Below are 27,425 nucleotides of genomic sequence, written 5' to 3'. Positions count from 1 at the left end.
CTGTCATTCCTTTCATGAAACTAGTTCCTCTGTACAAAGGTTGTCAGAAAGGTATTCATGGCCAAGTCGTGTGTGTAAAAGCAGATGTTCAAAGTACAGCTGAAGCATTGCCACGTCTTCCTACTGATGATAGCATTGTTCGAGTGAAATTGAAACGTGCATTGAAGTACAAAGGTCATGTCATGTACAAACAAGTGTGTCCTAGCAAGATAAGAAGTGCTCTTGATGTCCTCAAGCAAACAAATTTATTGTGTTGTGAAACTTGCTGCAAATATTATTTTCAGTTCCATCCATATTGTGGAATGCAAAGTTGTAATTCTAATAATATCTTGCTAATTACAGAATGCCATCGAAAGACTGGAAGAAGAAGCAAGCAAGAAAGAGGAGGTATGAGGCTGATAAGGCTGAGAAGCAGCAGGTAAGTCACCGGGGGCTCATCTCAGTTTTGTAGTCCCTCTTTGGGACTACATGAAAACTTAATTTTAATGTAAATCAAGATCTTAGATGAAATGTTTCCACAATCCACATTAAAGAGTGCACATTTCAATCCGACGTTTGACCCCAAAACATCTGTGGAAATGGGCGATTCCATGATTACTCACATTCCATTATTTTCCATCTCTTTTTTTATCACAGTACGGTACTGTAGTTTTTATATTTAGTTAGCCTTGCTGTTTTATGTTTGGTGATAACAAACATATTATTCAAGATTTTTGACCTAATGGTACTGTATTCAAAGAGCTGAATGATCTCTACTTTGAGCATTACACTGAGTGATAAAATTAGTTGCATTATGAAGAAAGGACTTTTTAAGCATAATTTCAATTCAAAAGTTTCATCAAACAAAAGGTATTAAAACCAGTTGAGTTTATAGGAGAAACTTGCATTGTGTATTTTTAAAATCATGAACATTTTTACAGTATCCAATATGTACATACATGTAAATGCAAGTGTACCATTACCAGCAGCGGAGCAGCCATTATCAAAGTTAAGATAATTTATTTAATTATAATATCTTTTGAATTAAGGGCTTCAGGTGAATCGGAGCAGGCCACTGCCTGACCCACACTCACAGGAAAAGATATGGGTTCAATATTTGAGATCCAAGGCTCATTATAATGGGTTTTATCCCCCTCCCCCAGTGCATGATTTTCCTTGGCAGGGGGAAATAACAAAAACTTTTCTTTTGACAGATTGCGATTGCCTATTTGTCATTACTCAATAACCAGAATAAATGTGGGAGTATAGATGTGATCAGTGGCTTCCTTGACCCATTTCCTGGGTTTGATTTACTTTGAAAAATGTGTGTATCAATTTTGAGCAAAAACATTATGTAGGTGATGTTCTTATGAAATTATCGTATATTGTTTACATTGTAAAAAATGCTATTCAAGTTTAAATTTGTGTAGCAGGTTGTCCAAAATGGGGAGCATTACTGCTACACCAGGTAAATCGAACACTGCCCATTTCCTGGGGGAGGTGGCAATACAGGGATGTCTATTCATCCGATAATCACCCTGAAAGGGAAGAGTATACTTTTATCGCTTTGGGGAAGAATTTTCTATTTTGAAAAAAGGGGAGGGAAGAAAGAAAATGAACTTATTTGTTGAAAAAGTGTATGGAGCATATATTATCAAGTTTTATGACTATTTTGGAATGAAGGAATAATTCTTAAAATCATTGAACACTTTTTTTTTGGTTGCAAAAAAAATAAAAGATATGGAGCGAAGTGGACAAAATAATTTTGCAACACTACAATGTTAAAATTAAAACCACACAAGCAGATGTTATCTTTGGTTACTACCATGCAGGAAAATGTAATACTATTATCAATAAAATAATAAGTGTTTGTAAACTGTCAATTAGTAAATATCGTTACGGGAAATATCCCGATTTGATCAGTCTATTACATTCTGAATTAAGAATCAGAAAGCTTATGTGGTAATTGTAGTAATCAGTTAAGTCAGAAATTAGTAAATACATAATGTGATGAAATCAACAAAGCAAATAAAATAAAACATTAAAAAAAATTCTTAAAATCTCATAATTATAGGCAAACATAGACTTCCATTGCATCGCCAAAACAAGCCATGCTCTGCCTTATTCTAACTCTGCAGGGATTCATTCAGTATTTCGATCACCATATTTATGTGTGCTTGCTCGTAAGTGGCACACCTAGGCCCTTACCCCAAAGCCTCCTTCACCATATGATGTATAGTAATTGCCCACAATATTATGCGGGTATAGGCTCAAATACATTATCCCCCCTGACAACTAAAAGAAATCCAGCTCTTACTACTGTTTCAATATGCACACATTCGGTAAACATTTGATCTGGGTAGTGATGTGAATAGTGGGAAATTGCAAACAACCTATCATTAATTTGAAATAGTATGAAATAAACAATTTTTTCGCGCTGCACATGCAGCAAGATATCTCGGTAAAATTGGACTGAACTAATCACTGACCAATTGTTTCCCTTTCCCCCTGACTAAATGTCCAGGCACGCCTCTGGCTATTTTGCTGACAGGGCCCTTTTCCTTAAATCCGTCACTGTACCGAGATAAGTGAGTTCTTTTAAAAGAAAAGTCAAACTTTAACTTAGTGTTCAGCAAATTACAATTGATACTAATTATGTGCAATTTCTCTTTGCTATTTTTTTTCATATGCCAACCTTCAACTCCTGGATATCTGTATATAACCAAACTTGCCTTTGTAATCTACTGAATGTTGAACATACAACTTCTACTCATGCTGATTGTATATCTGCGTGTAACCAACCCAACCTACGATGCTAAATGTGTCTGTGTAACCAACCCTGCGTGTAACCAACCCAACCAACCTATGATGCTGAATGTGCCTGTGTGTAACCAACCCTGTGTTTAACCAACCCAACCTACCTGTAACCAACCAACCTACGATGCTGAATGTGTGTAACCAACCCTGCGTGTAACCAACCCAACCAACCTATGATGCTGAATGTGCCTGTGTGTAACCAACCCTGTGTTTAACCCAACCCAACCTACCTGTAACCAACCAACCTACGATGCTGAATGTGTCTGTGTAACCAACCCTGCGTGTAACCAACCCAACATATCCAACCTACCTGTAACCAACCCTGTGTGTAACCAACCCTGTGTGTAACCAACCCAACCAACCTGTAACCAACCAACCTACGATGCTGAATGTGTCTGTGTAACCAACCCTGCGTGTAACCAACCCAACCTACCTGTAACCAACCAACCTACGATGCTAAATGTGTCTGTGTAACCAACCCTGCGTGTAACCAACCCAATCTACCTGTAACCAACCAACCTACGATGCTAAATGTGTCTGTGTAACCAACCCTGCGTGTAACCAACCCAACCAACCTATGATGCTGAATGTGCCTGTGTGTAACCAACCCTGTGTTTAACCAACCCAACCTACCTGTAACCAACCAACCTACGATGCTGAATGTGTCTAACCAACCCTGTGTGTAACCAACCCAACCTACCTGTAACCAACCCAACCTACGATGCTGAATGTGTCTAAACAACCCTGTGTGTAACCAACCCAACCTACCTGTAACCAACCAACCTACGATGCTGAATGTGTCTGTGTAACCAACCCTGCGTGTAACCAACCCAACCAACCTATGATGCTGAATGTGCCTGTGTGTAACCAACCCTGTGTTTAACCAACCCAACCTACCTGTAACCAACTAACCTACGATGCTAAATGTGTCTGTGTAACCAACCCTGTGTGTAACCAACCCAACCTACCTGTAACCAACCCAACCTACCTGTAACCAACCCAACCTACGATGCTAAATGTGTCTGTGTAACCAACCCTGCGTGTAACCAACCCAACATATCCAACCTACCTGTAACCAACCCTGTGTGTAACCAACCCTGTGTGTAACCAATCCAACCAACCTGTAACCAACCAACTACGATGCTGAATGTGTAACCAACCCTGCGTGTAACCAACCCAACCAACCTATGATGCTGAATGTGCCTGTGTGTAACCAACCCTGTGTTTAACCAACCCAACCTACCTGTAACCAACTAACCTACGATGCTGAATGTGTCTAACCAACCCTGTGTTTAACCCAACCCAACCTACCTGTAACCAACCAACCTATGATGCTGAATGTGCCTGTGTGTAACCAACCCTGTGTTTAACCCAACCCAACATATCCAACCTACCTGTAACCAACCCTGTGTGTAACCAACCCTGTGTTTAACCAATCCAACCAACCTGTAACCAACCAACCTACGATGCTGAATGTGTGTAACCAACCCTGCGTGTAACCAACCCAACCAACCTATGATGCTGAATGTGCCTGTGTGTAACCAACCCTGTGTTTAACCCAACCCAACCTACCTGTAACCAACCAACCTACGATGCTGAATGTGTGTCTGCGTGTAACCAACTGTCTCCATGGTGTGCTAAACCCATGACCTCCTCTTTCCTCTTCCTCTTCTCTTCCTGTTCTCTTCATCTCCTCTTCCTCTTCTCTCCTCTCCTCTCCCCTCTCCTCTCCTCTCCTCTCCTCTCCTCTCCTCTCCTCTCCTCTCCTCTTTTTCCTTCCATCTCCTTTCCTCTTATTCCCTTGCCTTCTCCCTCCCCTTTCTCTTCCTCTCTCCTCTCCTCTATTCCCTTCCCTCCCCACATGTATCCTCTTCTCTTCTGATCCATTCTCTCCACTTCCTTTCTCTTTTCTTCTCTTCTCTTCTCTTCTCTCCTTCCCTCTCCTTTCCTCCTCTTACCTTCTCTCCCCTTCTCCCTTATCTTCTCTCTTCTCGTCCCGACTCCTCTCATCTATATTCCCTCTTCTCCCTTTTAATCCCCTCCCTTCCCTCCTATATATCCTCTTTTCTCTTCTCTCCTCTCCTCTCCTGTTCCCCCTCCCCTCTGGTCTACCGTTCTTTTATACTCTCTTTCCCTCTCCACTTTTCTCTTCTCCCATTCCCTTCCACTCTCTTCTCTTCTCCTCTCCCCTGTCGCTTCCCTTCCCCTCTTCTCTCTTCACTGCTCTTCTCTTCTCTTCTATCACCCCTTTTCGCCCTTCTCTTCCGTTCCCCCTTCATCCTTCCCTCTTCTTCCCTCCTCTTTTATTCCCTTCCTAACTCCCCTTTCATCTTCACTTCCTTTTTCCTCTTTTCTCTCCACCTCTCCCGCTCATATCCTCTCTCCCCTTCCATTCTCATTTCCCCTCCTCTTCTCTTCTCCTTTATCCCCTCCTCTTCATCTTCTCTGTTCTTCCCTTCTCTTTTCCCTTCCCCTCTTCCTCTCCTGTCCTCTATACTAATCCATTCTACTGTATTCTATTCTGGCATTTCTACTTTTGCCACCTTTCATTCCACCTGCTGCTTATGCAACAGGGTCTTCTGACATGCCTTGAACGGGGTCCTAATCCCCCGGACAAGGCATGTATATGCCAAAATCCATGCCAAAATCCATGCCAAAATCCATGCCTTGACTCAAACAAAGAACATACAGATGAGAAGAAACGTGCAGACCAAGGAACAGACACTGAGACATTACACCAAACAACTCATATGACCAGTGCAGAACCATGTCCACTTGTGACTGATAGTGCAGTTAAAAGTGCCAATGAAATTGTAAGTCAAAATACAGAATCTCAATATGAATCTAATCAAACTGTGATAAGTACTTGTAGCAATCAGAATCCAGCAATCGTTCCACGGACTCAATCTGCATCTGCTTTATATGATTCAAATAGCTGCAATGATAATGATCAGCCAGGGTGTTCTTTTTGGTCCGATAATACTCGCAAAAAAAAAGCTCAAGGTAGAAGTAGAAAGTACTATGCTGAAAACAAAGAAAGAGTATGTACTAAGAGGAAAACTACCTATGCTGTAGATAAACCCAACATATTGAACAAAAGAAGAGATCACTATGTAAGAAATAGGAACAGTGTATTGAATGAAAGATCAGAACACTATGTAAGGAATAGGAATATTGTCTTGAACCAAAAATCAGAACACTATGTAAGGAATAGAAATGTTGTCTTGGACAAAAGATCAGAACACTATGCAAAGAATAGAAATGTCGTCTTGAACCAAAAAAGAGGCCACTATGCAAGGAATAGAAATGATGTCTTGAATCGAAAATCAGAACACTATGTAAGGAATAGAAATGTTGTCTTGAACAAAAGATCAGAACACTATGCAAGGAATAGAAATGTCGTCTTGGACCAAAAAAGAGACCACTATACAAAGAATAGGGCGGAACTTTTGATGAAACAAAGCAAGAGGTATCTTGAAAATAAACCGTCAATATTGATGAGAAAGAAACTGGAATATAAAAGACACAGAGCTTTGCTACTGATTAAAAGAAGTATGAATTACATGAGAAACAAAAGACGGATTTTAAGCAGAAAGAAAGCATCCTATCAAGATCCCCAAAGAAGAGCTAGACAAATCCAACAGGCAACATCTTCCCGTAAATCTTCTAAAAATGACATCAATAAAGTTATCACAAAATTCAAGACAGAAATACAAAAAGAGAAACCCATACACAACTGCATTATATGCAATCGATTATTCTTCCGAGACCAAGTTGTTCAGTTCAAGAAATTGAAGTACAGTAAGCCTAGTCTCTTAGCAGCTATGCCAGTAGACACTGATTATGATAATTTGCCAACTATTGCATGGATTTGCAAAACATGTCATAACAACATAAAGGTCCATAAAGTACCAACATTGTCACAAGCCAACAAGCTAGAACTGTACCCACAGCCTCCAGAACTGTCAGAATTAAACATTCTTGAAAGACACTTGATAGCCCCTGTCATTCCTTTCATGAAACTAGTTCCTCTGTACAAAGGTTGTCAGAAAGGTATTCATGGCCAAGTCGTGTGTGTAAAAGCAGATGTTCAAAGTACAGCTGAAGCATTGCCACGTCTTCCTACTGATGATAGCATTGTTCGAGTGAAATTGAAACGTGCATTGAAGTACAAAGGTCATGTCATGTACAAACAAGTGTGTCCTAGCAAGATAAGAAGTGCTCTTGATGTCCTCAAGCAAACAAACCCAGTTTTTAAAGACATTGAAGTAAATACTGATCAACTAGATGCAATTCATAATGATCCTATTGTTGCTGATGAACATGTTGATCAAAGTTCTGAATCAGAACCTGAAGATATTGAAACAGAGCCAGCTCATAGTTCCAATTTGACAAATGAACAAGACCTAGTTGAAACTGTAAACATAGACAAATCAAAACAGACTCCTTGTGATGATGAGAATAATGCTAACAAGTCTGATCCTGTTAATGCTAGTGAACACACTGACCAATACCAAGATACTGATATAGAAAGCATTTCAGAACAACTATCTGAAACAGCTAACTCTGATATTGAATCTGATCATGAAGTTCATGCTGATGATGAACCAAATCCTTCTGAAATTCCAAATGACGACAACACTGAAACAAACCAAGACGATGATGATGATATTACTAATACATCTGCCCCACTCATGTCATTCTTGCAGCCAGTTGATTTAGCACAATATCTTGCAGATCACTGTGATGATTCTATACTTAGTCTTGCACCTGCAGAAGGCAATACACCAGTCAATGTTCTCAATGTAGAAGCAGAAGCATTCCCAGCTCAATTTCCTGATGCCAAGAATACAAACACTGAACAAAGAGACATAAAAGTTTCCCCAAGCAGATATTTCAATGCAAGACTCTTTTCTTCTGATAGTCGTTTTGCTAGTGACCCACAGTACATTTTCTTTGCTCAGTATGCAACCGAAGTGAACATGATAACTTCCCAGATATCAATTGCCATGAGACAAGGTCATACCAAAACTCCTGATGGAAAACCTATCACGCCAGAAATGCTTGCAGACAAAGAACAAGTCAAACAAATGATTGAGAGAGATTCAGGATTTCGATATCTGAGACAGATAAGAGGAACACCATCATACTGGGATGCGACACTGAAAGATTTATTTGCAATGATTCGTCAAATTGGCATTCCAACATGGTTTCTAACGTTTAGTGCTGCTGACCGTAGATGGATTGAAATTGATAATGCAGTTCTTGAACAGCAAGGCAAACCACCACTTACACCTGAAGAGCACAAAGACATGAACTGGGAAACACATTGCGAACACATATATTCAAACACAGTAACCCCAACTAGAATGTTTGAGCACAGAGTGAAAAAGTACATCAAAGATGTCATTAAATCACCTGCTGAACCAATTGGCAAAGTTGTTGACTATTTCTATCGCACAGAATTCCAACAGAGAGGTTGGCCACACATTCATATGCTAGTTTGGGTTGAAGATGCTCCTGATGTATATGATGTATCAGATTGTGATATTGTTGAATTTGTTGACAAATATGTTACATGTGAACTACCATCTGAAGATGATGATCCAGAACTCCATGAAATTGTCAAATCATGTCAAATGCATAGCAAGAATCATACTAAGTCGTGTCGCAAAACAGGCAAAACATGTCGCTTCAACTTTCCCAAACCACCTTCAGAACGAACTTTTATAGCTAGAAACTTAGATACATATGATGATTCAGATGATGATGAAACTGATGTTGACATTCCTGATGAATTACATGTACTTGATGACCAAGGTGAGGCAGATGCACAAATTGAAGCTAAAACTGTTATCGAGAAAATACATGATTCTCTAACTGATCCAGATACAGAAATATCAGAAAGTACTTCTGTTACTGAAATCTTTGATGCTGCAAATGTTTCTCAAGCAGACCTAGAAATGGCACTTGTAACACTCGCATCACGATCCACAATCTATCTGAAAAGAAAACCTGCAGAAGTGTTGATCAATAACTACAACCCCCACTTAATCCGAGCATGGAATGGCAATATGGACATTCAAATTGTACTTGATGCTTATAGTTGTATCAAATATATCATGTCATATTTAACCAAATGTGAACGTCAGGTAGGTGATCTATTGAGAAATGCACAGAAAGAGGCTAGACAAGACAATAGTGATGCTGTTACAGAGCTCAGAAAAATTGGAAATGTCTATCTGCACAGTCGAGAATTGAGTGTTATGGAGAGTATATACAGAGTATGTAGCATGCACTTGAAAGATTGTACAAGAGATGTAGTTTTTGTACAGACAGATCCAGATGGTCAGAGAATATCACTACCATTATCTTTGATGCAGAACAAAGACCCCACAGATCAAGTATGGATGACAAATTTGCTTGAAAAGTACTATGGCAGACCAGATATACCCAAATTCAGTGATATGTGCTTGGCAACATTCGTATCCAAGTTCCGCTTTACATCCAAAACTGTAAACAGAGCTACAACTGATGAATCTGATGATGAAGAAAGTTCAAGAAGTACAAGCCAGAGCTATGATCTTGAATATCTTGGTAGAGATCTTGGGAATGCAAAAGAACGTGTAGGCAAACCTGCCATCATACGCTATCCAAAGATAAAGCTTGAAAAAGATCCAGAAAAGTACTACATGAACATCTTACGTATGTACCTGCCACACCGTCACATTGAGCTCAAACCAGAAGATTTTGCCAGTTTTGCATTGTACTATCATACTGGTTATGTCAGAACACAGAATGGTGTGAAATCAGTTAAAGTGGTAGTGAAAGGCAACATGAAACAGTATGAGCCTATCAATGACAAAATAGATACTGCATGGAATGAAATGCAAAATGCAAATGGTAATCTTGAAGATGCATGGGCTGCATTAGCACCACAAGCTGAACAAGAACGTCTTGATGGTCTTGAAGACAAAATCATGTTAAGCAATGAATCTGACGATGATTTCAATGAAATTGAAATTCCTGAACTGCAAGCAAATACTTCCAAGAAATGCAATGAAAACTCGTATCGATCACCAGTTGAGACTATAAGATCAGTTCCTTCAGATGACCAAGTTGCAACAATGATCAGAGCTCTCAATGATAAACAGTTACAACTTTTCAAGTATGTTCACCAATGGTGTATGAAAAAAATGAACGGTGAAAATCCAGAACCTTTCAGAATATTTCTCACTGGTGGAGCTGGCACAGGCAAATCTCATGTAACAAGATGTATCAGATATCATGCAGAAAAAATCTTTGACACCTTGCGTGAAACACAACAAGAAAAGACAGTACTAGTTGTTGCACACACTGGCACAGCTGCTTTCAATGTTGAAGGAGAAACAATTTGTTCTGCTCTGAATATCAGTATCCATGCAACTAAAGATTACAAACCACTAAGAGAAGAGTCACTTAATACTATGCGTACAAAGTTGAAACACCTGCAGTTATTAATCATAGACGAAATCTCAATGGTTAGCAAAAAGCAGTTGCAATATATTCATGGTAGACTACAGCAAATAAAGCGAGCTTCAGATCGTTCATTCTTTGGGAATATTCCAGTACTAGCTGTTGGCGATTTCTATCAAATCCCACCGATCAATCCAAGCACTCCACTGTGTGTTCCAGATGAGAATCCATTGAACATGTTGAATGATATGTGGACTGACAACTTCCAAATTTGTGAACTCACACAAATCATGCGTCAGCAAGAAGATCTTGAATTTGCTCAGCTACTCAATCGCTTACGTGTACGAAAACAAAGTGATGCTATGAATCGTTCTGATGAGGAAAAGCTCATATCACGAACTGTTGGTTCCAGAACAGATCTGATACCACCAAAAGAAGCTCTCCATATCTATGCAACCAATGTAGATGTTGACAGTCATAACCAAGCAATGCTACAATCTCTACCAAGTCAAAAAGTCATTATCCTTGCTCTTGATATGAAACAAACTGGAGGACAAAGTCAAATCAGAAAAGTCCCATACAAGTCTGAACAAATTGGTAAAACAGTGCTGCAATCTCAACTATGCTTAGCAGATGAAGCTAGAGTAATGCTTACAACAAATCTAGATGTACCTGATGGTCTTTGCAATGGAGTCACTGGCACAGTCAAATCTATCCTACCTAATGATGCAAACGATCAACCAAGTGCTATCTATGTACAATTTGATAATGCAAAGTGTGGTGCAAATGCAAGGCAAAAAAGTCCACTACCAAATGAATATGCTAACTGTGTTGTCATCAAACCACATCAAGAAAGCATTGAAATCCAAGATGAATCTGGACATCAAACTAGAACACGTAAGCAATATCCATTGAAACTAGCTTGGGCAATCACAATGCACAAAGTTCAAGGACAAACGACAGATCAAGCAGTAGTCTCATTGAAAGGAACCAGAGCATGTATGGCCTATGTAGCAATTAGTCGTGTCACACATCTCAGTGGTCTGTATCTGAAAAACTACAATGCAAAGAGAATCTTCTGTAATGAAAAGGTTCACCAGTACGTATCCGAGATGTTACCATGTGATCTTTCAGTTGCTAACCAGATTTTGCATACCAATCAGAGAGAGCATTTCATAATTGTCCATCACAATGTACAAAGTCTTGACAAACACATTGATGATATCAGAAGTGACTTTGAAATTAGCAAAGCTCATGTCATAGCTCTATCAGAAACATGGCTCAGTACTGTTCATGACAAAACTAACTATGAAATACCAGGATATGAACTTGTTGCCATGACAAAACCACCTGAGCAAGCTAGAGGCAGAGGTACTGCAATGTATGTCCATGAGAGTGTTCCATTTACTGCACTACCACTTGAAGTAGATGAATGTGATATTCTTGCTATAAGAACCAATGGCAATCCATCTATGGTTATCATGACAGTCTACAAGCCAGTTAGTACAAGAATTACTGTGATTTCAAATGTGCTGAACAACTTGTGCACCCAGATAGAGATGCTAGATGTTGATTATGTTGTTATTCTTGGCGATTTCAATCACGATCTTCTCAAGAAACCACCAATTGAAGCATTGCAGAGATATCACCAATTAATAACCACTCCTACCACTGCTAAAGGAACTCTTTTGGATCATGTTTACATCAAGCCAATCCCTGCAGAATATCAAGCATCGGTATTAGCCTCGCATTTCAGCTACCATGAGCCAGTTTCCCTCTCTATTAAATTGTAAATTTGAAACCAATGTACTATACTCTTCACATTAATGTAGACCAAAGCCTGAAGTTTTCAATGTTGCAGATTTCGGCAAATAAAGCAGAATTAGGATGAAAAGCAGAAAAGGCAGTTTTCATAAAAAGAATAAAAAACATCAGAACTCCACAAAAAATGAAAATAATGAACAATCTTATCAATAAAATGATATAAATATTAAAATCGACTTCAAAATGTAACATAATAAGCAATGTTTTACCATGAAATATTCCTGTGAAATATGGACTATACATCAGGCCAAAATCGTAAAATTAACTTTTTGTGAACATTGTAAAATTTTGAAAATTGCAAAATTTATAAAGCAGAAGAAAGCAGTATAAATGTATAAAGCAGATAAATTTTTGGCTTTAATGTAGACCAAATGTACCAAATCACATGTAATGTATCATATGATCCCTTTAATATATGTTTTACCTATACGCATAGCCAACTTGTCACTTATATTTATATCAAATTTGCTACCCAGATCAAAGATATATTGAAGAATTGAGAACCACATCAACAATCACTTGAAACTGTAAGTGACCATAGAGAATACCAGCCATAATCTGCCTTTCAAGCCAAGTTCTACGAGTACCACATATGCATCAGCTTGCAACCATCATAGCAGACTTGAATCTCCAAGCATATCAAACTATAAGTGACCATAGAGCAAACCAGCCATAATCTGCCTTTCAAGCCAAGTTCTACAAGTACAAGTACCAAATATGCATCAGCTTGCAACCATCATAGCAGACTTGAATCTCCAAGCATATCAAACTGTAAGTGACCATAGAGCAAACCAGCCATAATCTGCATTTCAAGCCAAGTTATACGAGTACCAAATATGCATCAGCTTGCAACCATCATAGCAGACTTGAATCTCCAAGCATATCATTAAGGTAATAAGCAAATTTCGACAATTGTTTATGCTGAGTGTTGAGCCAAACCCACCCAAAGTTAGTTTTAAACTTAGTGGCAAGTAAATCAAAACAATTGTTATGCTGAGTGTTGAGCCAGACCCCAGATACACTTAAGTATGCCACAATGTAAAAGTTTAGACCTTAATTAGTGGCAAGCAAATTGCAACAATTATAATGCCAAGTGCTGAGTCTAAACCCAAGCACACTGTTAGCATTCAACAATGCCAAAGTTAAAAAAGTTTTGAAGCTTTTATATTGGCAAGCAAATTTCAAGAATCATGCCGAACCCTGAGCCATACCCAAGAAAACAGTTTAACATAGCACAGTTCCAAAGATGATGAGAATTTAAAGCTTAGTACAAGAAATATGTCACCTTCATGAATATTGTTATCAAAATAGCAATCACAGTTTCTTCAGCAAAATTTTAATATCAAGCCCATTTTACAGTTTGTTACCTTAATGATATTTGGCGGAAGTAAACATGTTTAGCAGAATATCACTGAATTATACACTTACTAAACACATTCTTGGGGAAGGTGAGTATCTGCTTTTCATTATTAATTTTATCCTCCTCACTTTAGCCATAAAGGAATATTGCAATCCCGGATTGCAATAATGTAATACTGTATCGGTATCCCTTCTGTGTAATAGGACTGGGGAGGTTATCATTTTTTGCATTTTATAAGTTGTTGCAATAGAGCACTAGGCATACACCTGCCATTTCTAATGCTCTATATAGTGACACAGTTAAAAGAGTTTCCAAAATTTGCATCACTCCCTCTATACATGTAGCTATGGTCTCCTCCTGTTGTTCTTTTTAATTTAAATACATTTCCATGAGAAGGAAGCTATGAAGGAGATGTTGTCTCATCAAAGCCAATTACAACATTTCTCTAAAGCTTAGTACCAAGCAAACAGAATATAAAGCTTATTTCAATACAGAAAATGCCTATAGTGTATTTTGATATAAGACATTATGCTAACTTTTTTTACATTATCAATTTTTATTTCTGTACAGAATGTGAACAGACGGAAGGCCTATGGAGAATATGAACAGAATATCAAACCTATTTGTTCAATATCAACTAATATGGTGCAAAATGCAAGCACTTGAAATCTCCAAGCTCATAATGGCACACCTGTCGTCAGAATGATGAACTGTATGAATTCACAAATCCCGCAGTCATCAATGTCAGTATACATTTAAGATACACTGCAGCATTTCAGGTGGACTACATGAACAAGTGCAACTTCATGCCAACCTAACATCTGCAACCAGTGATATCAACTACATCTCTACAAATCATATACTGACCAAAACCAAATATATCTGTTGCACTACATGCAAGTCTAAAGTGCTGCTTCAAATTCAACTGTGGAGTACCAACTTCATTACTGAACCTATTCAACCAGTTTCCTTTTCACAACGTAAGTACATAATATAGTTTCCATCTTTTTTAATCCACCTAACTTTGTTTTAGGGGCTGTGCAATAATTATGAGCCCTGGGGAGGGTAAAATTGGGGGGGGGCAAGAAATTTTGGCGAGCCAAACGGGGGGGGGGGGCAAGCAATTTTTGGCGAGCCGTTAGAAAATTTTATCTACCCAGGAGGGGGGGCTCATAATTATTGCACAGCCCCTTAGCCATAAGGGGGGTTACAATCATTCCTTCTGTCTGTGTATAAATATGTCTCTGTCCATGTACATCAAGATCAAGTAACTCCCCAGGGGATTATTTGTGTTTACGAACTGCTCTATTTGTTAGTTGAAAATAATTGAAATGGTCAAACAAATAGATCCAAATTGCTCCCCATTACTATATTTATCCTTTTAGGGACTGTTGAATATTTACCAGGGGAGTGCAATTTTTTGGATACTCCCCTAATTGTTTTCCCCTCAAAAAATAATATTTCCCCATGAAAACTCCCACTCTCCCCTCTGGTGTATATATTGAACAGTCCCTTATATCTGACTGCATCTGTAGCCATTACTGTATAAGTGGCATTTTTTGTGTAGTGTTGAATTTGGAGTAAAATATGTTTGCAGTTGTAATTTTCACGATTACCTAGTTTTGCCCTACACTTGCAATACATTATTACGTCACAAGGTGTTTTACGGATGCAACTCGATTCATGAAATCAGCAAAAATAAAACCCTCGCCAAAAATAACCACTTGTACAGTATATTGCATATTTCACTAAAACATGACTAAATTTCTTTTCTCTATTTACCTTTTTTGCCACAGGCAACATTGCAAGAGAGACCTCATTCCACTCTCACTGCTGACATCAGAAACTTTGAAACAGGCATAATTTGCATGTATTTCCAATGGAAGCACATATTTAGCTAGTCTACAAATTACACCTGAGGACACCTGTAACAACATACAATTTGACTTCATTGCATTAAGACTGATATATTGATAACTGACTTTTGAAGCGTTCATCTACATTTTAATGTTTGCGTAGAGTCAAACCATCCTGTAAAAACAGTGAAGTTATATCCTAAATTATTTATGATATCAGAATTACTGTTACATATATTTGGAATGAACATTTAGGAAATATTGTTTTTTATTTTCTTTGCTTCATAGAAGCAAATAAAAACTCTTTTGTTTTGTGTTTTTTTAAAGGATGTTATGAAGGAGAATCAATCACCATATGTTAAAGTATCATGCAGTGGTGCATTATCTAATCTCCTGTCCAATACTGATGCCCAAAGGTTACAGTTTGTTTCAATTCCAGGAAGTAAATATTAACAGATACAAAATTATCCACTATCTCCATTACTGTATTTGAATTCAGGGCAGATTCAGTGGATGACAAAGACCTGGCAGGCTGTTCTGATCAAGGTAATGCCTGGCTGTCTTTACAGTCTAGACTGACCACCAGGGACAAACACCATTTCACATTTATTCACCCAGAATAAATAAATAAAAATAAGATTTGTATACAAGATTGCAAATCATCAATCTTATACATAGGTTTTAATAAATGTTTTCCTGAAATTTGATGTGAACATAATTGTCTGTGGAGTTATCATGAATTTATAGTATATTTAAGTAACTTATGGTAGTCACGACCCCAGAGGTCATAGTTCACAGGCTACAGGGAGCAATATGTGTGAATGTTTAAAACCGCTTCAGCTCAAGAACTATAGCGCCCGCAGGGTTCATGCTTGGTACAATGATGGCCCATGACCCTTAGATATTTTCTGCAGTAACATCGATCCCAGAGGTCAAAGGTCATGGGCTACAGTGAGCAATATGTGTAAAATTCCAAACGAATCTAGCTTAAAAACTATAGCGCCCTCAGGGATCATACTTTGTACAATGATGGCCCATGACCCTAGATGTATTCTATATTAGCCGCATCCCCAGAGATCAAAGTCTAAAGGCGTTAAAAAGCGAAATAGGTACGACCTATTAACACAGTGTAGTGCATTAGGTAGTATTTTGTTAGCTACCTGTGTTTGCAATGATAAAGATCTGAATCGCATTTAGAGAGAGTGTGGTCCAGTCTGGTGGTGTTTTAGAGAGAGTGAGGGTCTGATGGGGTATAGGAGAGAGTGAAGGCTTGGTAGGGTATTAGAGCGAGTGTGGTCCAGTCTGGTGGTGTTTTACAGAGATTGATGGTCTCATGGGGTATAAGAGAGAGTGAAGGCTTGGTAGGGTAGTAGAGAGAGTGTGGACCAGTCTGGTGGTGTTTTAGAGAGAGTGAGTGTATAGTGGACTATAAGAGAGAGTGAAGTCTTGGTGGGGTATTAAAGAGAGTATGGGTCAGCCTGATGATGTTTTAGAGCGAGTGAGTGTCTTGTGGAGTAAAAGAGAGTGAGGGTCTGGTGGGGTATTAGAGAGAGTGTGGTCCAGTCTGGTGGTGTTTTAGAGAGAGTGATGGTGTGGTGGAATATAAGAGAGAGTGAGGGTCTGGTGGGGTATCAGAGAGAGTGTGGTCCAGTCTGGTGGTGTTTTAGAGAGAGTGAGCGTATAGTGGAGTATAAGAGAGAGAGTGAAAGCTTGGTGGGGAATTAAAGAGAGTATGGGTCAGCCTGATGATGTTTTAGAGCGAGTGAGTGTCTGGTGGAGTATAAGAGAGAGTGAGGGTCTGGTGGTATTAGAGAGAGTGTGGTCCAGTCTGGACTGTTTTAGAGAGCGTGATGGTCTGGTGGAGTATAAGAGAGAATGAGGGTCTGGTGGGGTATTAGAGAGAGAGTGTGTGGTCAAGTCTGGTGGTGTTTTAGAGAGAGTGATGGTCTGATGGGGTATAAAAGAGAGTGAAGGCTTGGTAGGGTATTAAAGAGAGTTTGGCAGTCTAGTGTTATGAGCATTACATGTATATCAAATGAAAGCTTTCACATGGTGCTCTCCAAGTTTTCGTTTGTGAATAGGGAAAAGGGGTTAGGTGTGGTCACGGGCATAGATATTCGTGTTTGGTCAAACACAGTTGCTGTGCCATCTAGTTTTATTTCTATTTAGCATTAAATTCATCCTTCAGTCACCACGTATGTCTTCTCACTTCCTGCCCCTTTATTCTCCAAGAATTAAGCTAATTAAGGCCGCTAAAGACTCCGAGTATTTAACGTAGTGATATTCGATATGTCTTCGTTATTTAATCTACTCTATTTCCAATAATATTTGTTCCAGCAAATGTATGATGACGTATACAATCGATAATATGTTATGTTGAATGTCTGGGGTAATATAAGAATCCGTTCAGGTTTTTTAAAATTATTTTTTCGTGTACAAGAATATATTGTACTCGACAAAATATTTATTTTTGTATCACATTCAAAGCCATTCAATATAATATAAATATCGGGTTTTATAAAGGTCCATGTTATCAATTTGTAAGCGCTCTTTAGCAAAGTCATAGTTCATTGAATGTATACAACCGTTTGACAAAACAATCGAAAATATTAACTTTTTGTACAAGATTTGCAATCTCAAGAGAATTGGCCATTGCTTATTATGGACAATATAATCGTGCTCTTTCATTTAATGACATAAAATTTGAAAAATATTACAAAGAACACTTGGGGTTTTGACTTTTAAAACCCTCATCTTGGTCAAAAATTGACCTTGAATAGGTCGTTTTCAACAGATTTTTCACATTCGCGTTGCTATAAACATTAAATTGCATCATCTGTTGGCGGAATGAAAAATGTGTTTTTAGCGGGATGTGTTAGCTTTCGTTTGATATAAAAACTTTTTTGATTGGATGAAGGGAACATTCGGGGTTTTGACATAAACCAATCACAGATGCCGTATTTTCCACTAGTCACCAACCAGATATCACACAGCTCTTATGATACTATGCACTCAACTGTAGAAGCTAGACTCGCTGTGCTTGGAAAAATCTGTGCACTCGGCTGTGTCGAGGTGAAAACTGTGCGTATAAATGCATTTATAAGAGAATCGTTTTGTAGCCAAACCTTTTCATAATTAAAACATTGAAAAAAACTTTATGTATGAAAATCCACTATAGAAATGGTGTCAAATTGATAGTGTAAATATCTATAACAAATTACCGAGTTGCAAAACTTTTCGTGATAAAAACTCGAACGGTGGTGATGCAACTGCAAATTTCACTTTTGCAAACTTAATCATTCACCGAGTTACGCTGCATATTCACCTCATTTTTTTCAATCTTTGTGATTAAAGTCTAAAATGAGCAAAAATACCTTAAAAAATATCAAGGGACCTCAAAATAGTGAGCAGCAGTTGTAATGTCCGCCTAACAACTACATCGCGTCAAACAAACAAATCTTGCGTCTTTGAGTATCAACACGCCGCGTCAAACAAAAAAACGCGTATCATTTAGTTCGCGTAATCTCGCGACATCGCGTATCAACACGCTGCCTCTAAAGCAATTGGGAATAATAAACACGGGGCAATCAAAATGAGTGAGGAGAGTGCATGGGTGCCATGAGTTTGCGATATTATTTAACAATCCGCGATGCATGGGTGGCCATCAAACTTTGCGAACATGGCAAAAATACAAATTATAAATTTTTTGAGCATAGGATCTACTTATACTGACTTAAAAATCACATAAATCATATTCACAAATTTTTTAGCAGTTGACTAGGCAGAAGTACTAAAACCATGCTACTAAGGACAGATACGAGGCAGGGCGGAGAAGAGGGATGTGAGCTAAAGGGGAGAACAGTGGAAAGAACGGGAGGATAGGGTACATACAACACGGGGGGGCAACAAAGGACTTGATTAAAATGAATGACATGAAACGACTGATCAATCGGTAATAAATTAGGGAGTTGGTAAAATGGTTCGCAATAAAAACTCGGATGGTGGTAATGCATTTGTAAAATTGCATTTATTTACGAACCGCGAAAGACGGGTGACCGCTAGTATTTTATAATTGAAGAGCTTTGTTGCAAAACCCCTTACATCCACTTGCCCAATTTTGAGAACACATCAAAAAATCGTCAAAAAATTACAGATATATGGGGTTTGCAACAAAAGCAAATTTTGGCAGGATGCTTTGGTAGGATGTGCATCCCGCTGAAAACTGATTTTTTTAGAAACCCCCTTATAATAAAGTGATTTTTTGATGATTTTTTGATTTGCGTTCTCAAAACTGGGCAAGTGGATGTAAAGGGTTTTGCATCAAAGCTCTTCAATTTTACGTTATTTTGTTGACTATTTTGTCACCAATTAAAAAAAACATGCTAGAATATTTTGCAGAAAGTATTCAAAAATTATTTTTGACTATTATGAACACGTTTATACCTTTTGTATAACCTTTATATAACCCAACACTTAAATGTTTTTGCAATTTTTCCGTCCTTTTATAATTAATGTCGAAAACGTTTTGCATTTGCTGTGATGTTTTTGAATATTCCTGTTGTTCCAAAGTCGTCACTCATCTAAAGAATACCACTCAAACAACCTGATGAGAAATGCAATCGCACACAATCGACTTCATTCGTCATTCCCTGCGGTCTTGCAGACAATCAGTTACAAGAAACTCAGTATGTTTTTCATCGGAATATATCCAGGTTAAGCATGCAACGCATATCGGGTTTGCGATGGCAAATACTTTTCAAGAATCTCTAGTGGTTTAAAGGTTAGAAATCCGAAATTACCGTGCTTTTTCTTCTTGTTGCATCTTTTGATCGCTGTAGTTGGCAATTTGCGCGGTTTCGCGCCGAATTAGGCTACTAACCAAAAAATAACCATTTGACACCATTGTCGGTTAGCCCTTCATTATGAAGGAACAAGCGGGTTAGTCCTTCAATATGAAGGAACATATAATGCAAATATATGCAAATATGTTAGGGTTAAGGATAGGGTTAGGATTCGGGTAAGGGTTAGGGGTTACGGTTATACATTGTAGGGTTAGGGTTAGGGGTCGGATATTATATTTGAATAACGTTCCTTCATAATGAAGGATATACCGGATTGTCAGGGTCAAAGTGATGATAAACCTAATCTGACCTTTAATGGCGACTCGTTTTTACCCACAATCCACCACGTTGCCTTATTCGATAATACAACACAGTGGATTGAGGATCCGTGCAAGAGTATGTGGGGCTAGTTCGTTAAGGATTGAAATCAAAACCGGTGGTTAAACCTGTCAGTTTTTAAAAGAATATCAAAGTCATTTGAAGAAAAGTCCATTATGTCACCCTCTGAATAGCTTTCCTTGTCAACTTTTACACGTTTTAAAAGTGTATCTATAATACCTGTATTCAATAGATATATTATGTGGAATCCTGTGGGATTCTATATGGGAAGAAAACAACATATGAGGGGATATCCCCACATTTTCTATTGGGTATGTTTTAATCCATGTTTTTGTTTGTTAAGCTATAAGCAGGAAGTGAGAGACAAAAGTAAGTCTCTGAGCTGGAACATGTTCCTGTTATTGAATTGCTGATGATCGTTATCATAATAATATCATCATCTTCATCAGTCGGCTTCATCTTCAACTATTGCGATCTTGGGCAAGCAAAACAATTTTTTTGGCTGCAGCATCCCTTCAGTATCTCCCAGGAGGTGCTGGACATACTGTAAGTACAGTGTGCGCGGCCGTCCCGGTTTCCTCTTCCCATGTGGTGGAATATAAAGGGCATATTCTTTTCACAGGCTCGTCGTCTTCAAGACGCAGTATATGGCCGAGAAATTTGAGTTGATGAATCTTGACTCTGGCAACCAGTGGAGTGGTGTTGGTCAGATTGTAGATGGTTTCATTTGGAATTCGTTCCACACGCTTGATGTTTAACATGACTCTGTTTCTGTAGCAAGATGTTGCAAAGGCATAATAATATATGAAGAGCTTATTTCCAAATCGTGTTAAGTCCACAAACATACTAGTATGTGTCTGATTTACCTGTGCGATATTGCAATGGGTTGTGATGCTATTGGTATTATAATTTCAGTTGGATGTACCATTGCAAAGCAAACAGTGGATGGACGTACAGTAACAATACAGCGTGAGGCCTTTGATTCCCAAATGCGAACAATAGTCTGCATATTGTTGTGGTATATGATGGCTTGTTGATGGTACAACTCATCGTTGCTAATGTCATACTTGTCAAAGTATAAACTGTGATTGTATCACACAAGTAAATGAGAAACTTGTGGTTGTGGCCTTAACACGGTTTGGAAATAAGGTCTTCATATCTTGTCTTCGATCGGATGTTGTTGTTTGTTTATGTGCATTGTGAGGTTTTTTTAATCATTTACGGTGAAAACTCCTGTTCAATTATCTAGTTGAACTTGCAATAACAAGCTATTAATGTTACAATTTAAACAATCAATATAACAGACATGAATAATTAATCATTCATAGGTTGTTATGATTTGGCGGATTGTATCACTCTTAGAAAAAGAGGTATCAAAATTTTAGTTTTACAATTGAAATAAAGATAAGATTGCACATCTACCCTACGTAATGAACCAAAATAGCCCTCAACGCTATGGTTTATCAAATTCAGATTTTAGCATGTTAGGAAGACAGTATAAGAAGTAAATGGATGGAAAACTCGATTTTGTCTAATTCGAAACCCTTGTTAAAATATGAACACTATTATCTGAGACGAAATTAAAAAGACTTATTTGCGTCTGACGTCAGGGCAAATGAGGACGTGATTGGTTGATGACATGCGCAGTACGTCATTTACGGTCTTGTTTACAGGATGTCAACGCAAGAGATTATAGCTTTCAAGCGGGGGAGACCAGAACAGAAATTGGAGAGGATTCCGAGAGCTAATAATTGAGTTTAAATTGAAATATTTGTGCCGAATGAGCCGTAAATGTCCTAAATTGTATCCGTATCCATATGTTTAACACCATTTTACCAAATAATCAATTGGATTTGTTTACATGAAATTTTACAAATGGGTCCTAAATTGTATTCTGAGTTACTGTGTAAAATGTGTAAGAGTCGTATTCATTGGTACCTCAAGTTGGTGCTACATGTGTCTCATTTTGATAGCACTAGTCAAACACCTTTTAAACCAATCAATAATCCTATTGTTGAAGAGGATTCAACATAATGTCTATAGAATTCTTAGATAGCTCTAGTCTTTGGCTTTGGCTAAATCCTGTTCAAGTGGTGGGTTACAAAGCATTGTATTTTGTCTAGGTATGTATAACCAAGAATTAACAATGAGAGGACATTCCTGAATCTCGTTGACTTGGGGATGATTTGAAATAACAGCCAATTATGACTGATTGATATTTATTACCAGCAAACCATAACTCCGCTTCTGGATATCGTTTGAAGTCAAATGATATACCATTTTAAAGCTTATGATATATATTTTCTAAACACGAAATAAAACAAAATTGACCGGGACCGAGTTTACGGCTCATTAGTGGTGTACGGTCACATATTTTGTACAACAAAATGTCTGATTGTCCCTTTAAGTCTACACAACCAGATTAAACATGTCAAACAAAAAAGTTGTGAATGTGATGCATCATCGTCATGTAATGCCTATGGCGTAAACAACAGCTGTTGAAAATAAATGACAGGGAAGAAAAATCGAAAATCCTCTTCCGTCTCTTCCCCCTTAATTCTACTTATCATCATCATCATTGCAGCTTGCGACGTCATCTTAGGAGATGACATCTTAACCGCACAATTTCTTCTTCGTGAAATATTATTGTAATATTAAAGGTCGTATCTACGAAATCGTCTAAGTACCACGACTTGTCGGCTTATTATCAGCATTATGTTAACATGTCAAGATAAATTAACACGCCTGATCAATTTAGCAAAAATCCATGTTGCCATAGCATAATAGTTAACTTATCCCGCCAGTACCAGGTTACATCCGTGTCGTCATTTTTTGTTTAAATTATTTGTGCCAAAAATGACGAAAATTTGCACTTTTCGTTCCATTACTGCGATATTGTGAAGTACCATATAGCTGTGGAGTTAGTCCAATATGTTAGAAACCTATTTTACCTGATGAAAGCCATGTTGAACTAAATAAACTGTATTTTTGATCGAAGGGATGACAATTGCCATCACCATTTCGTCATTTTTATTGGTCACAGAGTGTACGTGTATCGCGTGTAATGCATACGCGTATTTCTCTGTGTAGAATCTGCACGCCCCATACGCAATCAGAGAGTTATTTTTTAAAATCATGTAAATATAGTGCTTTCATTTGCTTAAAAATTACCTTTTTCAGAGTCTTCATTGAGCAGCGACGTAGCTTGCGACACCATCACGGCGTCTTCATTCAGCGTAGTGATGTTTTGTTTACAATTCTCCGGTCACATGTAGACGGCGGGCCGGCGTCCCTGTTGAGCGTGGGTCTTTGTGTTTATATATCGCAAGGTTTTACTACAAAACGATACTCTTATAAATGTATCTATGCACAGTTTTCACCTTGATACACCTGAATAGGCCTACACAAATTTGTCCCCGGGAATTTGTCCAAACACGTACACAGAGAGTCTATAAATGCATTGTCTCGACATAGTCTTCGGTTGAGTGCATAGCATCATAAGAGCCGTGTGAGGCTCTACCTGGCGACTAGTGGAAAATATGGCATCTGTGATTGGGTTTGTCAAAACTCCGATAGTTTCCTTCATCAAATCAGAAAACAGAATCAGCAGATGACGCAATTCAATGTTTATAGCAAGTCGAAAGTGGTAAATCTGTTGAAAACGGCCTATTCACGCATGATTTTTTTTACCAAGATGTAGGTTTTAAAAGTCAAAAACCCGATTGATCCTTACAATATCTTTCAAATTTTACGTCATTAAATGAAAGTGCACGCTATTGTCCATATAATTTATATTAGATCCATTTCAATGAGCAATGGCCAATTCTGTTTAAATTGCAGATCTTGTGCAAAAAGTTACTATTTTCGCCTTTGTCATACGGTTGTAGATTCAATGAACGATGACTTTGTTTAAGGCGACCCGATCTTTTGTTGGTCGAAGCAACCAAAATATCGATTTCCATTATCTGAATCAATATATTATTGAAAAATAACTCTTTAGTGTTTTGCAAAAGTACATTCTACATACAAATCATATACTTTGAAAACTTGCTTGATTTATTATTGTTAATGAGTTATGTATGTTTTACAAAAGTGTTGTTGTTCCACCCCTCTTTACAACATAACTCAAGAACTACAGAATCTACAAAAGTATATCTGTGATATTTGAATTCTTCTACACGCTCGCTATGAAATGATCAATGCAATTTTTGCCAAAGCTCACTACTATTCGCAAGATGCTGTGAACTAACAAATCGCAACAGTTTAAAATAGTTGCTAACCTTAAAGCCATATTATAACATTTCTTTAAAAATAGATTAGTATTAATTTTCAATAAAATATTAGCATTTACTGTCAGATATGTCCCCTTTTAATTTTGAGCAGAACAAGTGAGGTAAAGCAAAGAAAATCGGAATTTACAACTAGCGCCAATGCATGTCACGCCGGCGGTTGTAATATGGTACGACCCTCTGGCGTGTGGGGGTGTGTGTGTCCCGCACGCCGTGTACGTAGGGGTGTGTTGACATCGCATACGCGTTCGACTAATATTTCTATCGTAATAATAAAACGCTGATTCAGGCGGTTTATTCAAAATCTCGGATTTTGACAAAGCTACAGCACCTAAAGTCTTGATTTTTGTTTATTAAAGTACATTACAATCGTGTAAAAACCTGAATTTAAAATTTTTTCGAGGGCGTTCTCCTCAGCAAATGTTATAATAAAATTATGGCTTTAAAGAGCGCTTACACATTGATATACGTTTTGACAAATCACGGTGCGTTATTTTCTATAATGTGCCGTTTGGGTAATACCAAAAATCACCTTTAAATCACGAAATCTACAGTTTGATTAGCTCGTAATCGGCGGACCTTAGAACATTGCAGATTAATATCAATATATTTTCTTTCGAGAATTGTGACAACTCGTCAGAAGTATCACGAATTATTAACTCAACTCTTATAGTTTGCCTACTTAATTTATTAATTTAACACACAATATAGACCAAACAGGTCATGTCACTCTTTAATGTGGGTCTATTTTTCGGCGTAGAGGTAAAAACCTAACATTTCCCGCCAATTACGAGCTCAAACTGTACGCTATATAGTTCAATACACCACAAGGATCTTGTTTAGTGCAATACAATAGTGTCATGGTTCTTATGAAGATAAAAATATACAACCATTTTTGGCTACTATCACTGTCGTGTAATATAATTATATTCTTTTTTTATGTCACACTATTACTTAGAATACAATGTCAGTCGACAGTCCATGTAAGTGACACTCCTTTCAACTCCTTTTAAATATAGAATTGTGGCGAATGATATTGCCGTCTCAGACACATTGAGTCAGTCTTTCAGCACAATTTGCAGCAATCTAATCGTTGCGCAGACTATCCTGAAATAGATCGTTTCGTTGCAGACAGCTGATGACTTCTCTCAAGTTAGACACGTATTCAATACAACATACGTGTGTTAACCCTCGTCATACGAAGGGGTGGGTGGGTGTGTGGGGTGGGGTGTAGGTATTGTTAGGACAATACCATACCATTGTTATTATGCCATTGGGTATTGTTAGGAAAACACCATTAGGACAATACCTTATTGTTAGGACAATACCATTAGGACAATACCCTATTATTAGGACAATACCATTAGGACAATACCCTATTGTCCTGTGGTGTTGCTTATTTACATAATTGCTTCCCAATCGCTCACTGGAGTGAACTTGCATCCCTTGAGTTATAAGACACATCTTATTTTGCTCTGAGTTGTCCTGTTTGCTACTGAGTTCTATTTGAACTTGCCTTATTTGAACTTGCCTTCAATTTGTTTTTAAACTACAGCATGTGGGTTTCGTTGTTTATATTTATGTATACCTTTCTACTGTTTTCCTGACACTTCTGTGGGCTCTGGAATTGGCAATTTTGGCCATCGAACTTTGCCTGTTTTTGTGCCTACATTGGTTGTTTGGTTAATCATGTCTGTTATATGCACAGTGATTTTCATTCTAGTGCACTTTTGTATTCCCATTGATCATTGTTGTTTTGCAGGTTTAGCACTTCCGTGGTAATTTTAGGTTATCGAACTTTACCTACTTCTAATGCCCACAGTTCCTGTTTTTGTCCCTCTGCATACTGTCTAATCTGTATTTTACTTGTTTCCCCACATCAAGTTGGTGTACCTTGCTCTTTTTCTTTCCTGTTATCAAGTATTTAATACAACTTTGCAGAAATCTAGCTAACACTCGTTGTATGAGTGAAGACTATGACATTGACATTATTTTGTACTTACTTAAGGGTAGACGAGGTATTGTTGGTCGAAGCAACCTAAAAATCGATTTCCATTATCAAGATCAATATATTATTGAAAATTAACACCTTGATGTTTTGCAAAAGTTCATTCTACAAATCGTGTACTTTGCAAACTTGCTTAATTTATTGTTGTTAATGAGTTATGTACATTTTACAAAAGTGTTGTTGTTTCAGCCCTCTTTTCAGCATAGCTCAAGAACCACAGCACCTATAAAAGTACATCTGTGATACTTTAATTCTTCTACACGCTGGCTATGAATTGAGCAATGCAGTTTTTGCCAAAGCTCACTACCATTCGTAAGATGCTGTGAACTACCAAATCACAACAGTTTAAAATAATTAATAACCTTAATTGGAATACTTTTCACTGTAATACAACATCGCGTGTGTACAATGAATAAAACTACTGTATATATTATAACCCCATCCCTGGCCCTGCCCTTCGTGTGATGTCTAGCGTTTTAAACATTATTTCGAAATTGTATTGGCACCTCGGTAAATTGGAAAGTAATATAAATGACACTCAAGATCCGAAGGTGAATATGTTTATTCTATAGCTTATACAAAGCTCCCGGAAGATAATGTGCGACAGATATAAAAGTTTGGCAGCAAAGCAAGGTGTGAGGATTTTCCCCGTTTAAG

General features: G+C 37.9%; 1 protein-coding gene across 2 annotated transcripts; it reads left to right on the top strand.

Annotated features, from left to right (window-relative positions):
- Nucleotides 1–315: 315 nt before the first annotated feature.
- LOC140166585 (uncharacterized) lies at nt 316–16,037 on the top strand. 2 transcript variants are annotated; one of them, XM_072190082.1, is made up of 5 exons: nt 316–418; nt 5,370–5,609; nt 12,552–12,846; nt 14,006–14,415; nt 15,232–16,037. In XM_072190082.1, exons 1-3 carry the CDS (start codon nt 344–346, stop codon nt 12,573–12,575), a joined length of 339 nt encoding a protein of 112 aa, XP_072046183.1. In that variant the 5' UTR covers nt 316–343; the 3' UTR covers nt 12,576–12,846; nt 14,006–14,415; nt 15,232–16,037. The 2 variants fall into 2 exon arrangements, 1 of the variants encoding a protein (XP_072046183.1); XR_011860889.1 differs by lacking the exons at nt 316–418; nt 5,370–5,609 and having other exon boundaries at nt 12,829–12,966; nt 15,232–16,036.
- The last annotated feature ends 11,388 nt before the right edge of the window (nt 16,038–27,425 follow it).

This window comes from Amphiura filiformis, chromosome 12 (assembly GCF_039555335.1).
Source record: "Amphiura filiformis chromosome 12, Afil_fr2py, whole genome shotgun sequence".
Taxonomy (NCBI): domain Eukaryota; kingdom Metazoa; phylum Echinodermata; class Ophiuroidea; order Amphilepidida; family Amphiuridae; genus Amphiura; species Amphiura filiformis.
Note: the sequence above shows the minus strand (reverse complement) of the source record. Positions and strands in the feature narration are given on the sequence as shown.